We start from the raw sequence: 19946 nt of genomic DNA, 5'->3' as shown, positions 1-19946 counted from the left end.
TAGTTATTATAGTAGTTACACAGATTAAATATTCTATCAAATAATAATTCTAATTAATATACATAATTAGTAAGGATATTCTAAAAAAAAATAAATCATATTTATTAAAACAAAATAACTAATTTTTTTAATCTTTTTAAATTAGTCAATTAAATATTATATTAAGGATTAGAGATAGTATATTGTACTCTTCCGATTCTAATATAAAACCCTTATATTTAGAATCAGAGGAGTAATTTTTTAGATAAAAAAACAGAGTCTTTTTTCCCTACAAACTTAGTTTTTTAAAACAATAGATAATAGATAAGAAATTTTAAAACATTTCATAGGTTCGCAATTTATAACTAATATTTTTCTTCAAAACTTTTTTTTTTTTTTGCCAACAATAATTTTCTTCAAAACTAGACATTGATCTTTTGATATAGTGATAATGATTATATTGATACTCCATCCTAGCCATAATATAATACATTGGTCAGGGAACATTATGATTCAAAATATAATATGTTTATTAAAATATTAATATGATTTTTTTATTTTCACTTCTATTTAATATAAGAGAGAGATGAGAAAAGTTTAATATTAAAGGTCACTTCATCATTTTTTTTTTGTGCCAAATAATTAAAATTCCCTGCAAACGCGGTGTTATGCTGTTAGCTGGTTTTCACTGCCGAAGATCTCGTCTTCTCTCGGGTCCATCTGAGTCTGGTCTCTCCTTCCCCAGTTCATAGATCGGCAGCCGGCTGTATCACTTCGGGGACACCGACCGACGGCAGAGCAGCTTGGCCACCATTTCCCCCAACTCGCTTTCATTTTGCCAGGTTAGTCGTTGCTTCCTCTTTCAATGTCACCCTTTCTTTGTTTTACTCTGTCTACTTCGTCCCTTCTCTCAATTTAGATCCTTTGATGATGGCATCTCCTTCTTTGCTTTCTTTTCTCTCCAATTCCCCGGTATTCACTGCCAAGTCGTTGGAGAAAATGCTAGAACATGAAAATATTGGTCTTTTTAATTTTTATTTTATTTTTTTTTTCTAGAATGGAAGACTGAAAGTGAAAAAATTTTGGATACGTGCGCCCATCTATCATCTGAACAACTTGATGTTTCTTCACGCCGTATCGCTTAAATTGATTATTCCAACGTATAAGATCCAAAGAACGTAATAATGCACTTGGTTTCAGAACCCCGTTTATGTTGCATCGCGAAAGTAAAACCTAATTGCAATGTCAACTCCACATAAAAAATGAGGAAATGTTATAATCAGGTCCTAGGCAATGGTAATTATATGGTATATGAATTATTGCTTGTATTAATTTCGGATTGTTGCATCAGGCTGAATTTTGGAGAATACATGGTTTATTTGGAGCAAAATGTGCGTCCTTGACTTCTAAGGACACTGTGTATGTTATGTCATCTTTCATGTACGATTTTGCTGAAGGAGTTTGGCGTGTGGAGTGGAGCATGCTTAGGCCGATATAAAATTTTTGCAGTTTGTTATTATATATCAGGGAAAGGAATGGATAACGATTTCTGTTATTTGAATTTCCTATCCTGCAAAATAATTGAATCAGGATTCCTGTTTCTGGGCGTGTTCGATCGTCCTTAGTGATTGATCTAATTAATTGAGATTTATGATAAGTTACACAATTGACAACCCTTGGTCAGTGTGGCTCAGTTGTTGAAATCTGTGCTACGTACCCAGAAATGTGTCCATTAGATTAGAAATGTAGTATAGTGAGTGGAATAATTGCTCACACCATTTGCTATGCTTAGGCTACCTTTGGTGCTAGTGCTGAAGTCAGAGGCAGTACCCCTTAATTAAGTTTCTGTATATTTATTAAAAAAGAGAAGCAAGAGATATGTATATTCGTTCATTTTATGCTTTTAATGTTTCTCATTCCTGGGTATAACATGATCTGTTATTGATTATGAACTTTTGTTGCAGTGTATTTTACTATAGTTGGAGAGTTCTGAGCGAAAAGAGGAACGTGGTGAAATTGAAAAGATGGTTAAATTGACTATGATTGCTCGTGTTACTGATGGTCTTCCGCTAGCTGAGGGGCTTGATGATGGTCGTGATATTAGAGATGCTGAGTTTTACAAACAGCAAGTTAAGGCTTTGTTTAAGAACCTCTCAAGAGGACAACACGAGGCATCAAGAATGTCAATTGAAACTGGCCCTTATGTTTTCCAGTATCCTTGTGCCTTAATGTTTCATGTCTGTGTTAGGGAGTTGTGCTAGTATGGTAATTGTTTGGTTATTTTACATGTTCCACCGTTGTATCATAAAATACATCTAATACATTATGTCGATATTGTTTTAGTGATGGTATTCCCAGAGATTAACAATAAACAGTGAATTCTTGGGAATTATAGAAATGTCTGGACTCTGTAGTGGTATTTCTTTAAATTGCTATCGTAGTTTTATGATCATGTCGAAGATGCTGGGCCTCCCATCCATACACTATATAAGCTGTCCATGCACAATATATGCTTGCTCGTTGTCTTTCTTTTGTTCTTTGTGGCCATAAATTTATTGGTTCTCAGCATTACTGGACGCTGCTTTTTTGACTTCTTGTTTTGGTAGGTTGTTGTCTCTCATTGCCTCTGTTTTTTTTGGAACAATACCTAATGGGTAAAACCACTTAATGTAGGCAATACCCTCTCTCATTTCTTGTCGAATCATAATTAAGATGGTTATTTTCTATATAACTAGATGCGGTTCCTGTGCATTGCATAGAGTATGAGAAATGAGTTGCACTGTTCATAGCTTGTGGATAGTGTAGTTTGTTAGAGTTTTTATATTGATATATTGATATGCATGTGCAAAATGTGGTACTATCTTAATGCCTCACAACTTTGCTACTTTTGCAAGTTTTCACAGTAATTTCTTGTCTGCAACTGTTTGAAAAATTAATATATGCATGTGTTTATATAGATTGTGTGTGTGTTACATTTTCTTTGTGTTTACTTGATTTCAAAGAATGATGATTGCCTTGACAATCCAACAGTTATATTATTGAAGGACGTGTCTGTTACTTGACAATGTGTGACCGTGCTTACCCTAAGAAACTAGCCTTTCAATATCTTGAAGATCTCAGGAACGAGTTTGAGCGTGCTAATGGTTCTCAAATTGAGACTGCTGCCAGACCATATGCCTTTATTAAGTTTGGTAGGTATCACATTACCTGCTTGCTCTCTACATTTGCATTATCTGTCATATTTTATTTATAGGATTATTCTCATTTCCTGCTGGTGCTTAATTTTCCTTTTTTTTTTCCTTTTTAATTTCTTTAAAAGACACATTTATGCAGAAAACAAAGAAATTGTACCAGGACACTCATACCCAGCGCAACATTGCAAAGTTGAATGATGAACTCTATGAAGTCCATCAGATAATGACTCGAAATGTGCAAGAAGTTCTGGGTGTTGGTGAACAGTTGGACCGTAAGATGTTTTATCTATTCTAAGAGTAGTCTTAGTTTTAGCATACTTTTTCTGCTGATTTCTTGTGCCACAGATATGCTTTTACAATTGATTTAAACGCTAATGTGCAGAGGTCAGCCAAATGTCCAGCCGCTTATCATCAGAATCTCGCATGTATGCTGATAAGGCAAGAGATTTAAATCGCCAGGTTAGTCTTTTAGTGTTTAGCACGCAATGAACATGATATCTAGCTTATTTTGGCAATACAATCTTCCTTATTCATGTGTCCCTTCTGATTAATGTTAATTGATTGTGACTTATCTGAAACAATAGTACATTAGACCTTTAAGCAGGACACACAAGAGTGAGATATGGACACACTAAATTTGAGAACTTACAGAATAAGACATGACATGGTAGATGGGCGTGTGTCTTTCCATATATTAGTGCAAATGTAGTCACCATTTCATGATAAATTATCGTTTCCACTAGCAGTTCTTATCTTTGTTGACCACCTCTCTCTTTTTTCACTTCATACTGATCTAACCCTGCCTTTTGTTCAGAAGTGATTAGTTCTTTTCAAGCTTCTGGTTGATGTCCTGATCGTATTTATGCAAAATTATGCAAATGTATAACTGTAATGGTATCTTGAGTGCAGGCTCTGATTCGTAAGTGGGCACCTGTTGCTATTGTGCTTGGGGTCGTCTTCCTGCTATTCTGGGTAAAATCTAAGCTCTGGTGATTGAGCAGAGATCATATTGTACGATACTTTTATCCTGGCTCGTGCTGCTGTGACTTGCTGTCGTCATGACTGTCCAGACTGGCACAGGATTGTGGTTTAGAAACAATTATCCTCTTTTACATCTGATGAGCGTAGCTGAATCAGTCTTTCTGGAGAAGAGACATTTTTACTTTTAGCTTAAGGAGCCAAGATATGAGAAAACTTGGTGTCCTTTGGGACGCATATACGCATTTCTTTGGTTGTGCTTAGGCTTCCCAATTGTTTTCAGGGGCACTGTGTTAATGAGTAATATATATCCCATTAGATATGTTTTTTGGTTTCCATGTGAGTTTCAGCTGAATTGGATATACAGGGAATGCAGCTTACACCAATAACTACCTTCTTATATGATCTTACCATTATGTATTTGTGACTCAACTCTTCTCTTCGAAGCCCCTTTTTTTTTTAAAAAAAAAAGGACACTGCACGAGAGACTGCGGGTATGGAGTAAAGATCATAGAAGGCGGGGAACAAAGGCCCCCTTTGGCAAGTGTGAGATTGGGATTGAGATTTGAATCAATTAAAAATGTTCAGTATGAAGAATTGTTTGTTATTTGAAACGGGGTAAATTTGTGTAAGTGGAATTAGAGAATAGAATGAGAGAAGGTGGTATTGGAAATTTAATCTCAAGGTTAGAATTTTTCAGACCAAAATACCCTCTCTTCTCTCCAAGTAACGAGTGCTTTTTGGATAATGAAGTTGTTATAGTTTTTTTTACAATTTAAAAGTAAATTAACGCAGTCATTAAATATTACTCTATACCAAATATAAATTTGAAGCTTATTTTCACATCTAATTCCATTCCTAATCCATCAAAATTGAGACCACGTACCAAACATAGCAGAAGAGTCTAGATTGAAGCAATATGCTCTTTTCATGTCAATCTTTGAAATTATTCTACATCCAAGCGATGAAATATGGAAAAAATAACATATTTTCATCCTTGTGTTGTTGTGCAGTCAGTTTATGCGAGAGTTCGCTTCTCGAAACACAGGATCATAAGGTAGGATGCACTTTTAAGAGAGAAAAATAATTAGCCATTCCTTGCTGATATAACATTCCAATGTTTTAATTACAAATAGGTTCTTGTTTTATATTAAATTATCAATTTCTTTACGGAGTCTTTTATCATCATTCTCTCAAATACATACATATATATATTTATGTATATATACAAGAAGTAATTTTGTTGAAAATGAAACAATCTAAATCTCGTTTAAGGATGAGAAATCCTCAAACCAAATAATAATAAAAGAAAAGATTAAAACAGTGCACGATAATATGTCCACTGTCCAGTCTTTTATGCAATCAGATGGAAAATTTTGCTTCAAAAGGCCATACTTCCAAAACTAAACACAATTTATTGACCTTGTGTTCCCTTGATTTATTTCACCCGTAATTGATAGGTGCAAACAGGATGGATGAGCCGTGTCCTCCAAAACCAAACGAGTTTGAGAGAGCCACCTTGATGTTCAAACGTTCCTTCACTGGACCAGCAATGAAACTTGTGTCCTGCTTCAAGACAACTTATCAAAAAGCTTTCATGGATTAAAGAAAGCCCTATAACCATTGAAGTATGAAGCATGATACTGCTATTCAACAAGTTTGATAGAGTCCAAGATAACAGGACGGATAAGATGATACTAAATCATGAGGATTTCACATCCGTAAAGATGGGATTGAAGATGAAAATCTTTAGTACTGTTATCTTATAACTGGACACACTGCACAATGAGATCTAAAACCAAGAGAATGTCAGATGCCAAACACCTTTATATGTAGTTGCCCATTATAAACTTATAGAGAGACATAAGAAGCATGTATTCTGTTGCATACCAATAACGATGATTTATTACTATGTAGCAGTGGTTTGGGGAAAACATACCACATTTTTGTCTGGGTTCACAAGGTTGAGGTTTGGATGGATCCATCCTGTCTTTATTGCCTGTAATGTCAGAAAAAAGCACTTCTTGAACTACACATAAGATCAGAAATTTTTTTTGCCTGAGTTCTCGGCAAATGTTTTCCATAACACAGTTGCTATCGTCATCAAACGCAAAAAGACATGATATGGTATGGAAAGACTTGTATATAAGGTTGTGTCGGGGTGTGCTGTTTTACTCCATAGTGGCGGAGGCGCCGTTTTCTATATGCTAGGGTTGCTATTATTTCATTTATCTCCATGATTTTAGGAAGATTCTAGGGAATAGCTAACTTGTGACTAAACCCGGTTTGTGCTTTATTTACCCTAGTCATGATCGAATGTTGTTTCTGTCTCCAAAATCTTCATAGTTCGTTTAGACAAATGCTATCAAATACTATGCATCAAATGAAAGGCATCGGGAAACTTCTTTTTCAACAATCAATCATGCATTGCTGAACTATTAAAAATACATTCATGTGTCAGCTGATAGTAAATATCTTAAAAACGACAACTAAGTTTTTCTTCACGCAATATTAGCCTTTAGTTACACAGAGAATGCAAAAAGTCAAACACTAGAAGAGTGATGTCACCAATGTATACCTTAACTGTTGCAACAGCTTCCACAGCTCCAGAGGCTCCTAGTAAATGGCCGACCATGGATTTTGTGGAGTTCATCCTTAACTGCAGATCATGAAAGCTTAAACTTTGTGATATGAACGAACAGACACGATTTTTGATAGTCTGACTGCAAGTTCACCTTTAATTTTACCTCTGGGTTCGTTCCAAAACATTGACTTACTGCTTCATATTCTTTTAAATCGCCAGATGGTGTGGATGCAGCATGTGCATTTATGTAATTTATATCCCTTCTGGCAACCTCTGATTGAGCCAACGCCTTTTCCATACAAAGAACAATACCTGTACCAAATTGCAGGCACATTTAGCGGTACTCAGTATTGTTTTCTAATTTTGATTTTATTACATGGACCTCATGACTATATATGTATGTGTGACAAACATGACCTGTGGACCTCATGACTATATATGTATGTGTGACAAACATGACCTGCTTTTTAGTAGAATCGAGTTCTCAAGAGATTATATGTCTATACATAATTTATAATTGGCTTGTTGGTATATTATTTTCTCAAGGGGGAAAAATATTGGGATTCACCTAAAATTGTCTCATTTTAAGAGACTTTTAATTCTTCTTTTTTGGGTGAATAAGAAAGATATAGGTGTTAAACAAGTTGTTCTAGTTCCAAAGCAGAGTACATCATAATTTGTGGATGCTTACTGACAAATAATTACCAACTAAAACTGAAATCAACGGCACTTAATAGATGGCGCATATAATACCAGCAGGCAGATGAATGAAGATATTAATGAAAAGGGACAAACTTGTTGGATGATGTTGTACTTACCATCAGTATGAGGCTCAGTCAAATGATATGCATCACATGTGAAGCTTCCTCCCAGAAATTCTGCATATACTGTTGCACCTCTTCTCTGGGAATTAAAGAGAAGTTAACAAATTCTTAATTCTTTCATTTCCAGGGTTTTGGGTTTTGTAAAAATTTTCAAGTTTCTGCAACATACCTTAGCATGCTCTAATTCCTCCAAGAGCAACACCCCAGCTCCTTCTCCCAAAACAAATCCATCGCGATCCTGCTCATCAAGAACTGCATCTTTAGTTAATACTTGGGGTAAGAAACAAGTCTGAAATGGCATAATGTTAAACTTTAACAGAAAACTTGACAAAATTTGGTGACCTAAATACGTTAAAAAGACACACAAGCATATCCAGTTCATTTTTTAATGGGATTCACCTCCCATACACTTGCATGTCTAGATCCCAAAATAACAAAGGAATTACAAATATTTGATAAAGAAAATGTGGATGCATTACACTGTCCCACGGACGTGAAGCCTTCTTTGGCTCTTCATTCCTCTTTGAAAGAGCTCCGCATGCCACAAAACCTGCCAAGCCTGTAGTTCCATTTATAAATTACAAGTTGTTGAAAGTCAGATATAGCGTATGTTCAAGGCTAATGCTTCAAGTAGGCTTGTTCTTACATACTTGTATGTCTGTGATTGTAATTTGGTCTACTAATCAATTATAAACTGAATCTAACTAACAGTTTCTCCAAATTAACGTGCATCTACAATCAAAAAGCTCAACAACTACCGATTGGGTTTATTGCTGCATCAGACCCACCGCAGAGCATCATGTCCTGCAATGCCACAGGATTTGCAAGAGAATTCAACTTTTTTTAACTCCAAAAGCTTGAATTGAGTGGATATATTTTGCATGGTAATGAAGGAAGCACTCACAGTTTCACCTCTAACTATATGGTTTGCTGCACTCAGCATGCAAAAGTTACTTGTGGCACAAGCTGTTGAGATGGAGTAGTTGGGGCCCATCCATCCCTGCAATTGGGAATTTGAAAAATACTAATAAATCTAGATCGCTAGGTATAATATATGTGCCACAAATCTATCCTAATCAAGCTTTCTGCAAGAGCATACCAAATCCATTGCTAGTAGGGCAGAACCCATGTTCGTTGTTGCAAACGGTACGCAAAAAGGATTCATCTTCCTGTGCGAAACCCTCAATGCTTCTATGGCGTCACTAAACACCTGTCACAAATATATAACAGAAACTCAGCAATGGAAGAACTTATAATTGAAAGAGATTTATTTAGGAAGCATGGACAATTACATAGGCATAGACAATACAACAAAATTTTGATCACCTATTACTTATTCAAAGTCTCATGCAGTGTCTATTTTGTACGTCTGACACATATTAAATACAGGCAAAAGAAAGTAATGCTTTATGAATAAATCCTGCCAATTGAACTAAACCTAATTGGCCAAAATGGTAGAAACTTTGGGCAATGGTTTGGATCACCTGCATGCCTCCTAAAGAAGAGCCTATTATAACTCCACATCTGCTTTTGTCCAACTCCTCAGCAACATCTTCTGTGATTCCTCCATCTAACAATGCTTTCTTACCAGCAGTGAGCAAGTATAGCACGAAGTTATCTGCTCTCTTGGAGAACTTGGGTAAGACCCATCCGTCTGCTGAGAAGGATTTGATTTGTGCAGCAATTTTCTGAATTCAAAGAATGCTGAAGTTCATCCTCAGGCTAAATATTATCAGTTAGTTCAATGAAGCCATCCCAGGCAATAAAGCAGGTGTATATACCGTTGGAAACTCAGAGCAATTAAAACCCTCTATCTCGCTTATTCCACTGACTCCTTCAAGGAGATTGTTATAGAACATGTCTGGATCATGACCAACTGGGGTCACTACTCCCAATCCTGTAACCACAACCCGTCGCTCTATGGATGGTTTCTTCCTCCTTCTGACTTCTTCAGCGGGATTCAAAGCCATACCCTCAGTTTTTCCTGGAATATGAAAAATAAAGCCTCTAATTATGGCATTTATATCACATAGAAATAAGAATGTGCATTAACCTCCGACTCCATATTACGGCATGTGCAGCTTTAGCAAAATCGTTAGATCTTGTCCTAAGGCAAATATAAGATCATTCATGTTGAGGCCTTATGTTTTTCATTTTCGTACATCGACGTTAAGTAGTGTTCAGATTAACTTACACACACCTCAGCCAATCCCCTCCCGGGCCCATTCGTTTAACATTTGTCTTCTGGGCAGGAGAAGCGTATTACCAACTTATCTTCTCTCTATTAACTGTATCCCCTTCATTATGGAAGGGATCTAACTTGTTGATCACACAAGACCTATTTAACAATCTGGTGAAAGTCATAATATCAAAAAAATAAAACAGAACGAAGTGATTAAGAAAAGGGGTGTGTGTGTGTGTGTGTCTGACTCCAAGAAAATTGGGATTCAGTTAGCCCTGTTTCTCTTCTTTGTCCACACAATCACTAGAAATCAACTCCATTAGCCTGGTGAACATATTCATGGTAAGAGTTGAATTACCTGAATGGGAAGTTAGCCTGGTGAACATATTCATTCCATTGGAGGCTACTTTTGAGGCAAAAAAGGAGGATAACCCAGTGTCCACAAAAGAAAATAAATAAGAAGACAATGACCCTTTAAAATTATTGTAATCCTTACATGGCTCAAATGCAACGCAAGAAATCAGATTTTGAACACCAGGACAATAGAAAGACGAAAGCGTTCTACTTTTACAGTCAGCAGCACCGGCATTGATATAGTGGGACATGAACTTCCTAGGCCTCTTCGGAGAACCAAACACAGAAATTTTTCTGGAGTAGTGTTTGTCATAAGTTGCAGATATGCAGGCTGCAACAAGCCATGTACAGAGAGGAGAAGCCATTGTAGAAGTCCCCATTGAAGATACAGACTAAAGGTAAGAAACTTTTCCGAAGTTACTTAGGAAGATTGAGAGATCCGGATGGGTAGACAAGCCCTATAAAAAGAACAGAACAAAGCCAAAGTTCACAAGAAATTACTGAAGAAGGAAAAACTCAATGAAAAGTTCAGCGTTCAGATAAAGAAAGAACGAAAATTGAAGAGGACGAAGGGAATGATCTAATATTCATTTTCATTCACCGTTACTGGCGTGGTTTGAACTTTTCTGGAAGTTCTGGTTTTTGAAAGCAGAAAGGAGTCACTGGTTCGAACGTCGAAAATGTGCATATGCTTGCCCAATAGAACATCATGCATGTGACGTCAACATGCATACATAGGACAAGGAAATGAGTGAGGTTTGGTCGGTAGAACGTTAAATATTAAGGATGAAAAAGATTTGAAGTATATGCTTGGTAGATTCGCATAATGCATAAAAATGTAAGAACTACATTAACCTACCACACAAGCTCGAACTTAACGTTGATATTTTTGGCAAGGTCTGGTCAGATTTGATAATGGCTAGTATATGCTATGAATCTATGAGCATGCCTTTTGTTGGAATATTCTTAAAATGAAAAGATGTGTTTTTGAAAAGTTATATCTTTATATAAATTTATTAACATGTCTTTATATAAATTTATTAAATTAATAAATTTATATAAGGGGTTATGTCTTCATATACATTAATAAATTTATTTCAAGAGTTGTGTTTTCATATAAATTAATATATTTATATGAAGGGTTATGTAGGAAGGTAAAATATTAAATGACTCTACGTATTAAATACATTGTATTTAACAGAGGGTCATATACGAAGTTAAAATATTAAATGAACCTACATACCAAATTTATTGTATTTATTTAAATTATGTTAGTTTATGAACCAATATATGGTTGTGACTTTTTATTTAATAAAGTTTTATTCCAAAAGATATCTCTTCAAGACATCATTCCATGGTCTATATAAACCTTCACCTGCACTTCATTTGGGAGATATACAACACAAACACTAAGATCAAACTCATTGCCTTTGTCTTTGAGTGCACACAGAGATAAAGTCAAATTATCACTTTGTAAAAGCTATTGTTGTCTTTGTTTGAATTTAGAAGTGTAATCCATATTAAGGATTCTTCATTGTATCTTGAAGGAAATTCACGAGACATCTTAACTTGTATCTTATAAAATAAAAATAGGTGGGGCCGAATTAAACCTAAAAGAAAGTGTTGCCCACACCTTAAAGACATCTTGCACCACTTTCTTTTTCATATTTTCTTCTTGTATTCCTCAGAGAACCATTCCCGCCAACACCTTTAGCCCAAAAGGAGCGAAACATATAACAGAGGTGTTTGGCATGGTAGATTAAGAATTAATGATGAAGTTTATGCGTCTTCTTAATTTTAGTTTAATGTACGGTTTTGCAAAATATTCCAAAGAGATATACTTCTGTATGCCCAAGCCTATCATCACCTGAGTCTTGTGGGAATCGCCTTTTCCATCTGATAATGTTTACTTTCTTGCGTCACACTATACGTCTTTATTTTGGGGTTTGCTCCCTCATACATGCTCAATTTTGAAAAACTTAAAAGAGTCTTCGGTTCAAATGGGAAACATCTTTAAGATAGATTATTATGATGTGTTTGTTTTAATTTTAAATATTCAAACAGCCAAATTATACAGCTCAAGAAATACTATTAAGCTAACAAGTCACATAATTTGACTTCCTATATGGTCTAAATATTCGTAAAAGATGTGATGCCAAAAAAAATGCCATCTCCAGTCCTTACTTAATAATACATTTGGTCTTTAGTATGAAAGCTAGTTAACTAATTTGAGTAAATTAAAAAAATTAGTCATATTAATTATTTATAAATAAGTATTGTCTTTTTTAAATTATCCTTGTTAATTAAGTGTATTGTTTAAAACTACTATTATTATAAGGATTATCTTTTTAAAAAAATAAATATGAGAAACAAAGTGGCTTGAAGTCTTGTATTTAGAACCAAAATAATTACTGTATTTTTTTTAAAAAAAATCGACTAAGAGAAAGAATATATAAGCGAAGAAATTCACAAAATAAATTTTTAAGTTTTAAAACAAGAGATGATATTGAATAATATATTTTAGGAGTTCGTCATATAAAACCTGTTAATCTGGTTACCAAAAAAAAATAAAACCTGCTAAGAGTTAAGACTTTCTGAACTCTAAAGACATTGATGTCAAAGTATTTTTGTTTGAAATTAAATCAAAGTCTAATAAAAAAATGAAGGGAAGTGTTATCTTACATAAAATTAGATTAGATGAAAAGTGTGAATACATATAAGTAAAAATTAAATCTGTTTTACATTTAAGATAATATTTATTTCAAGTTCTCTATATCTATTTTGTCAAGTCCTCTACTCACAATAGCTATGTATTCTATTTTTAAAATATTAGTATTTAATTATAAACCGATATGAAAAAACAATCAACAAGTTATTGGTTAAGATAATAAGTAATTTTATTCTATAGAGAGAAGAACATAAGTTTAAATATCGAGAAGCGCACTTGTTAAGAAGGTTTTAATTTTAATACTCTCAGCTGATAGAAATTTTTTTCCTTTTTGAAATACTCTTGTGGTATTTTTTTAATAGAAAATATTAAAAATTTAAAAGGAATGATATATTTACTTTATTTGATAAAAAAAGGAGAAAATAAAATAATTGAAAAGGAAATAAAATTATTCAGGTAGACCCTATTTTGTCGGTTTTTTTTAATGAAACCAAATGCTGAGCTGAAATTCATAATAGCAAATTAGTCACACATAATAAACAAAAAATTGCTCCCAACTAAACATAATTCTGAAACTTCCATTTTCATTCCATATAAGGCAAACCAAATTACCAATCCAGCACAATGCTGAAACTCGTATAAAGATTCTCACTCAGATATTTCCGAAAGTGAATTTTCACGATATAATTTACTACCTCTTCCTAATTATAAGATTCTGTTTATAGTCTATGAACGGGGTCTTATAATTAGGACCGAAGGTAGTACTGTTTCAAAAGAAATCATCTTCGATGTGGGATCCACTCAAATTTTGTGAAGAAAATGAATTTTTTAGTGCTTGTCCATTTGTATTAAAAAAATAAATAGAAATTATGAAGATTATATTTACAATCTGAATTAATTTTTATTTATAAAATTAATTTTGTATAATGAATCCAAAAATAAAAATAGATATAAAAGGGGAAAACGTTTTCTACACCTTCTCATATGTTTTAGCATTATAATCATCAATAAATATTTTATTTATGGTAAATATGTTTAATGAGATAAAATTACCGATATTTACTTCTTTTCCCCTCGTCTTTTAAATGGGCCTATGCTCATTATGGTTTACTGGTTTAGTGAGAGCCCATGGAAATTTCAAGTCTTGTAGGCCTAAAAGAAAATTTGAAAATTTTGGTTAATGACCAAACGGGTTAAAAGAGAAGCAACCCATCGTCCGTGAGTTCAGCTGGTGAAGGAGTGAGACATATGACTAAGTTGGCATGTGTTCGATCCTTAAAAAGTACTCCCTCCGTTCCTTATTATAAGAGACAAATAACCGAAGTACGTTGATCAAAAAAATAGTTAAAATTAGTTAAGAACAATTAATGTGTAAAAAGTATAATTTTTTTCCAAAAATACCCTCATCAATAAGAGAGAGAGCAGAGAGAGAACAATTAATCATTAAAAGAAAGAGAAGTGGTGAGGGAGAGGAGTGTGAGTTGGAGATAATAAATATGGGTAAAATAGTAATCAACACAAAAAAGTAGAGACACTTGAAGTGTCTCTTATATATAGGAACATGCCATAAGTATCAAATGTCTCTTATAATAAGGACGGAGGGGTATAATTTTGTTGTGGTTACTTCGCGGCATTTAGTTTTAGGGAGGCATTTTAGCTCTTCGATGCCTAGGTAAACACTTGAGGCTATTGACGGCTCTCCTTGCCCAACATTGGTATGATCTATCCTTTTTCAAAATTTTGTTACAAAAAAAATAATAAAAGAAGCAACGGTCACCCGTACCCCAAGTCCCAACATTCCCCCCCCCCCCCCCAAAAAAAAAAGGAAAAAAAGCAACGGTCGCAGAACATTTACTTGATTCATTTTAAAAGATTCTCGGAGAGTTTTGAGTTGAAGTTCAAGGCAGATCGTGCAACGGTCTAAGAACATTTTGCTTGAAGACTTAACCAAATTGGTCAGGAGCCATACCCATCAACGGCCACGATAGATTCACAAATGGAGGTGTGCGAAATTTACAGTGAAGCTGAAGGGTCCGATCTTGATTCGTTTTCGGATGATTCGGCAGGAGATCCCGATTTTGACATAACCGAAGAAACCTATAGCAAGTTTTCAAATCTCTCAATCGGAAAGAAGAAGGCTAAGACGAGGTAATTTTCTGGTTTATTTGACATTTCATTTGTAATCTGCTTTTCAGTTTCAATACATAACGATTCCGTCATGTCCAGTATTTTTGATGGTGAGGTTTGGCGAATGGAGATTGACCCAGATGAGCAGAAGACTGAACCCGGTCTTGATGAGAATGATGAGAAAAATTTTGATAAAGTACAAAAAATCATAGAAGGTTAGTTTATTAAATTCACAAATAGAACGTTGACCGAATGCCTTGGCTTCCTTTTACTTTACTCTCATCAGATATATCATTTCACTATCCTAAAAATTTTACCGTAAAGCTTTAATCCTTCTCCGTTGTTGTATCTGAAAGAAGTTGAATAAATTCTGGAATGCATATACAGGGACTCTCTTTTCTTGTTGTAAATATCCTGTTCCCTCTCATTTTCTTTCCTTTTTCTAAGTGGGAAGAGCCATCATCTGGCGAAAAACATGTCTTCTCTTATTATTGAGAGTTGCCTTCTGTTGGGCTAGAACAATACAAGTGCATTTACCAATAAAAAAAAGGATAGTATTGGTTTAGGTCATAACCTATACTCTACTTTGCCAACAAAACGTGGATATTTATCATATTATGAATTTTCTTGATGTTAAGATTTCATCATATCTCTGTCATTGTTCTGATTGGTAGCGAAAAGAACTGGGGAAACTAAAAGTACCTGAATGCAAGTTGCATCTGAGGAAAACGTTGATTTTATCATATTGTGAATTTTCTTGATGTTAGGATCTCATCATATCTCTGTCATTGTTCTGATTGGCAGAGAAAGAATTGGAGAAACTAAAAGTACCTGAATGCAAGTTGTATCTGAGGAAGAATGGACTGAGATTGACAGGAAATAAGGACACACTCATTCAACGAATAAGGGAGCATCTCGAGTAATTATCAATTTATACATATGAAGTTGTCCTTCAGTAAAAAAAAAAAAACACGTGGTCTTTTTTGACTTCGTTGGATTTCCAGGATTATAAATGGTGGAGGAGAGAGGAAGTACCCGCCTTCTAGCTTTGTTCAGAATTGTAAAGGTAGAGATCTTTGAGGACTCATGAGTTGTTCAATATAATGATAATTATCGAATTTGTCTGGACCAAAATTAAGATTAGATTGCTTCATGCAGGTGATGCATGCACCGGTGATGTTGTTCTGTTTGAGCAAAATGTCTACGAAATGTAAGCTGCATTTTTTATTTTTCTTATTTTCTTATACTTCATCACGAAGCTTAGAGAACATTACTACATTTTGTCCGCGGTTATTTTGAATGAGCACGGTATAATATTTCTCCCTCATGAAGCTTTACTCACAGAACATTATTATAATGCCCAGTCCCGTTCTTGCCCAATTTGAAATAAGGAAAAATTAATGATGGTGATGAAAATGTATAGTAATAATTACCATCTTCTTCCAGTTGCATTATCTGAATTTTTTTTTTTTAAATTTTTTAACAGATGTCTGAAGTACATTTTTCAGGTTCAGCGTAGCATCTAGGAGCGCCAGTGGTCCGCCTTGTGGCAAAAGTATTGTTGCAGGTCGTATAGTGAAGGAAAGCTATGGCGCTGCGAAGCAGCAGCATACATTTACGGTGAGAAGATATTTCTCTTAAAAGGACTAACCACCTTTATCATGGTTAATACAAGTCATTAATAATAATTGCACAGCAAAAAAAATAAAAATAAACATTGTGTATTTCGGTCCGATGAAGCAGGCAGATTATATCTGTTTATTTGTTTGCCTATTCTGATACAGATTGAAGTACTGTGGAGCAAGGGAGAGAAGCTTCTTCCTCCACTGTACCCCCTATTAATTAAGGGTCGAAACCTTTATAGGTTGAAGACTTTGAGACAGGTTCCTGTTTTGCCAGCATTTCTTTTGCCATTAGTTGATTGCTCCTTGTCCTTTTGAATTGACGAGTCAATGTCTTTACTTTCAGAGATGGGATGATGAAGGGAAAAGGCAGAAAATTTTGATGGAAAAACACTCCAGGGGAAATGCTGCAAGGGCCAACAGAGAAGCAAGGATACAAGAAAAGGAAAGGAGGAAAACAAGTAGGGACAACAGGTATGCTAATCACCAAATTAATTCGATCCAATTTACAATTAGGGAAGTTCTCTTAAAACACTATACTTATTGCATCATAAATTGTGATGAGATATTTTCTCACACTCGCAAGAATCTTTGAGAAAACAAAACAAATACATGGCAGCAATTAAATAGCACAATAGACACCAAAATTATTAACATAAAAAACTCCTTAATGTAAAAGTAAAAACTACCGGTCATCTAAACTAATAAAGATCAGCTCCAGTCCAATTACATGCACAAAAAAGTACAAACAACAGTCAAACAACCAAAGCTACGGGTTTACCATAGATAATGGACAAGCTGAAAAAATACCCAAACTAGAGGCTGTAAGGAATCAATAATCCAACAAATGACGTACTAGATGTCACATACTTGCTGGCAAAATTTCATCCTGATCTAATAGCTAACGAATGCATAAATGCCAATTTACTGAGATTGCCATGTGAAGATCCGAAAATGACTCTCTTCTTCTCTCTCCAAGTGGCTGCTCTTCTCCCTTCAATAAGACCTCTCACACTTACCCTAATATGCCTTCTCTCCATCTTAATAAGTGAGATTCAAATAAGTTTCAAATATTAGGCTTTTCTTCACATAAGAAGGGACTCAAGGGAGTCCAGCCCCAACAAATTGTTCTCTAATATGGCAAAAGAAATCCTTTTAACTTAGTACAAAATAAATATGTGAAACTAATGAGTACCTAATTAGGATGAGGAATCATAACTCAAAAGCTAGCTGTTGAGGTGGGAGAACCAACTCACTTAAATATCTTACTGAGCATCCTATTTTACTCAATGTGAGACTTTGTATCTCAAACTATCAAGTCCTCATCAATTGGCCCCTAGTGGAAAAACCTAAATCCTGTAGCTCACTCAAGTATCCCATTACTCAATATGGGATTTTTCAAAAGTCTCATGCTTTTGGGGTTTCAAAGACTACATGATACATTTATTATTTGGAGATTAAAAATAGAAAAGGCCAACAGGATAAAATTGTCTAGTTTTATCATTTAATTATCTTCTATATTCTGAAGTTGCTTAGCTTGTTTGTTTAGGGTTTCCAGGAAGGAGTTATCAAGTAACCAATCTCAATCACATCCACTCACGACGAAGACACAATATCAACATCAAGAATCCAGATGCATCGATCGAGCGAAGCTAAAATTATGCTTTGAACAAGGCCAAAGAGTTGCAACAAGGCCTCACCATTTCAAAGAGAAACTCATCGCTTCTGAGCTTACTGAGAATTACTGTTGCAGTACATCGACAAACAGGCTTGCACAATGGTCTTACCAGAGAAAACCTTTGACAAGCGCCAATTACTTGTTTCCGTTAACCCTAAACGGAGAATCCTTTAAGCAAAAACAACCTTGCAAATATTATGATCAAGGTAGGTGTCGTTTTGGAGACAACTGCAGATTTTTACATGATGTCAGATCATAGCTTTCTTCTTATGTTCCAAAGATCATAGCCTACAACTTGATCGCATGCTAATAATAGCATACTAAATACTACATACTACATGGAGCAAACAGAAATGAGGAGAAGGACATTGCCCAACAAAACAAGTTGATACATATGACTTCGAATCAAGGATTTTTCTAGAGTTCTTTATTCTTAATACACAAGTCCATGCTAAATCAGGGCCAACCATTCTTAACAAACTTCAAAATAAACTAGGTTATGACAATGACTTGTGTGAGATAACATTAGAGTCTGTAACTATGCACAATTTGAAGTCCAAAATTGGGATAGTCTTGATTTTTTCCCCCTAGCGGGATAGTCTTGATTTCAACGAGTCTTATGTACCATACGGTCTGAAGTCTAAAATTGTGCCAGCCCTAGTTTTTGTAGGGACTTGCGTGAACATCACATTGAAATAACTGCACACCATTTGGAGTCCAAAATTGGTTTAGCTCTGATTTCGATGGGGGCTTATGTGTGCTGCACCGTTTTGAAACCTAAAATTGAGCTAAACTTAATTTTGGCAGGGACAAAAATGACAGAGGCTCAAGTTGAAAGCCATAGATGCATCCACTTTTTTTTTTGGAAAAAAAAATCCCTTGGATTGTTGGCCTTTATTAAAAAGAATTCTCTTAATTCACTTTTTATACCCAGTTATGTTTCATCGCATGAAAATAATTATGTATAAACAATACTAATACGAATTCTATATTATTTCCGAAGTATAAAAAAATACTAATTCTATTAAGAAACTTCACTTCCCACTCTTGATCTATAAGACCAAAGTAAAAGCAGTTAGGTTTCATAGCATTTAAAGTTGTATATTACAGGTTAATATAATTTTTCATCTCTCAAATTTGTCTTCATTTTGGTTTGGGTCTCTCAAGCTTTAAACCATAAGTTTTAGTCCCTAATATTTTTTTATTTAAAATATTAGTTTTCATAATTCAATAAAAACTTAGATCACTTTACTCTTTGAGAGACTTAAACTTATAGTTTAAAATTTAAAAGATCAAAACAAAACAAGAACAAACTTGAGGAACAAAAAATTATATTAACATATCACCAAAAAAAAAAAGATTATATTAACCTTGTATATTATTTAAGCAACAAGTGTTGGTTCAATTGGGTAAAGAATCGACTCAGAACTCACAAAGTCATAAGTTCAAATCTCACCGTCGATATCAAGACTTTGTTGGCAAGCAATTTGTAAATACTTATATAACTATAACCACTCTCTGTGAATTCTAGAGTTTAATTCATCTAAACTTTTTTGTAACAAAAAAAGTTATAATACCTCTAGTCCTTAATATAATAATTCGTTTGACTTTTATTTTGGTCTTAAATATAATATCCCAATCCACTTTGTCTTTTATATTTATTTATTTTTTTCAAAGTAATTTTTATAATAATGATAGTTTTGGATAATGCACTTGATTAATAAGAATACTTTAAAAAGACAACACATATTTATTA

General features: G+C 34.4%; 3 protein-coding genes across 4 annotated transcripts; 2 read left to right on the top strand and 1 right to left on the bottom strand.

Annotated features, from left to right (window-relative positions):
• The first annotated feature begins 675 nt into the window (after positions 1–675).
• LOC114711844 (25.3 kDa vesicle transport protein) lies at positions 676–4657 on the top strand. Its single transcript, XM_028896272.1, has 6 exons — positions 676–821; positions 1944–2191; positions 3010–3170; positions 3299–3445; positions 3556–3632; positions 4083–4657. Exons 2-6 carry the CDS (start codon positions 2004–2006, stop codon positions 4164–4166), a joined length of 657 nt encoding a protein of 218 aa, XP_028752105.1. The 5' UTR covers positions 676–821; positions 1944–2003; the 3' UTR covers positions 4167–4657.
• A 937-nt stretch (positions 4658–5594) lies between these two features.
• Positions 5595–10460, bottom strand: LOC114711882 (3-oxoacyl-[acyl-carrier-protein] synthase II, chloroplastic-like). Its single transcript, XM_028896310.1, has 13 exons — positions 10325–10460; positions 9341–9543; positions 9044–9247; positions 8659–8769; positions 8464–8559; positions 8318–8363; positions 8039–8118; positions 7729–7797; positions 7554–7638; positions 6899–7047; positions 6730–6810; positions 6091–6150; positions 5595–5717 (listed from the first exon to the last, which is right to left on the bottom strand). Exons 1-13 carry the CDS (start codon positions 10458–10460, stop codon positions 5595–5597), a joined length of 1443 nt encoding a protein of 480 aa, XP_028752143.1.
• A 4233-nt stretch (positions 10461–14693) lies between these two features.
• Positions 14694–18460, top strand: LOC114711843 (zinc finger CCCH domain-containing protein 62-like). Of its 2 annotated transcripts, none has more exons than XM_028896271.1 (9): positions 14694–14911; positions 14990–15105; positions 15695–15809; positions 15895–15956; positions 16049–16100; positions 16399–16510; positions 16675–16773; positions 16859–16986; positions 18071–18460. In XM_028896271.1, exons 1-9 carry the CDS (start codon positions 14760–14762, stop codon positions 18447–18449), a joined length of 1215 nt encoding a protein of 404 aa, XP_028752104.1. In that variant the 5' UTR covers positions 14694–14759; the 3' UTR covers positions 18450–18460. The 2 variants fall into 2 exon arrangements, with proteins under 2 accessions (XP_028752104.1, XP_028752103.1); XM_028896270.1 differs by having other exon boundaries at positions 18062–18460.
• Positions 18461–19946: the final 1486 nt, after the last annotated feature.

This window comes from Neltuma alba, unplaced genomic scaffold (genome assembly GCF_004799145.2).
Source record: "Neltuma alba isolate B1F8T4 unplaced genomic scaffold, ASM479914v2 tig00011322_pilon, whole genome shotgun sequence".
NCBI classification, from domain to species: Eukaryota; Viridiplantae; Streptophyta; class Magnoliopsida; order Fabales; family Fabaceae; genus Neltuma; species Neltuma alba.
The sequence above is the reverse complement of the archived record's forward strand: the minus strand, read 5'-3'. Positions and strand labels throughout refer to the sequence as shown.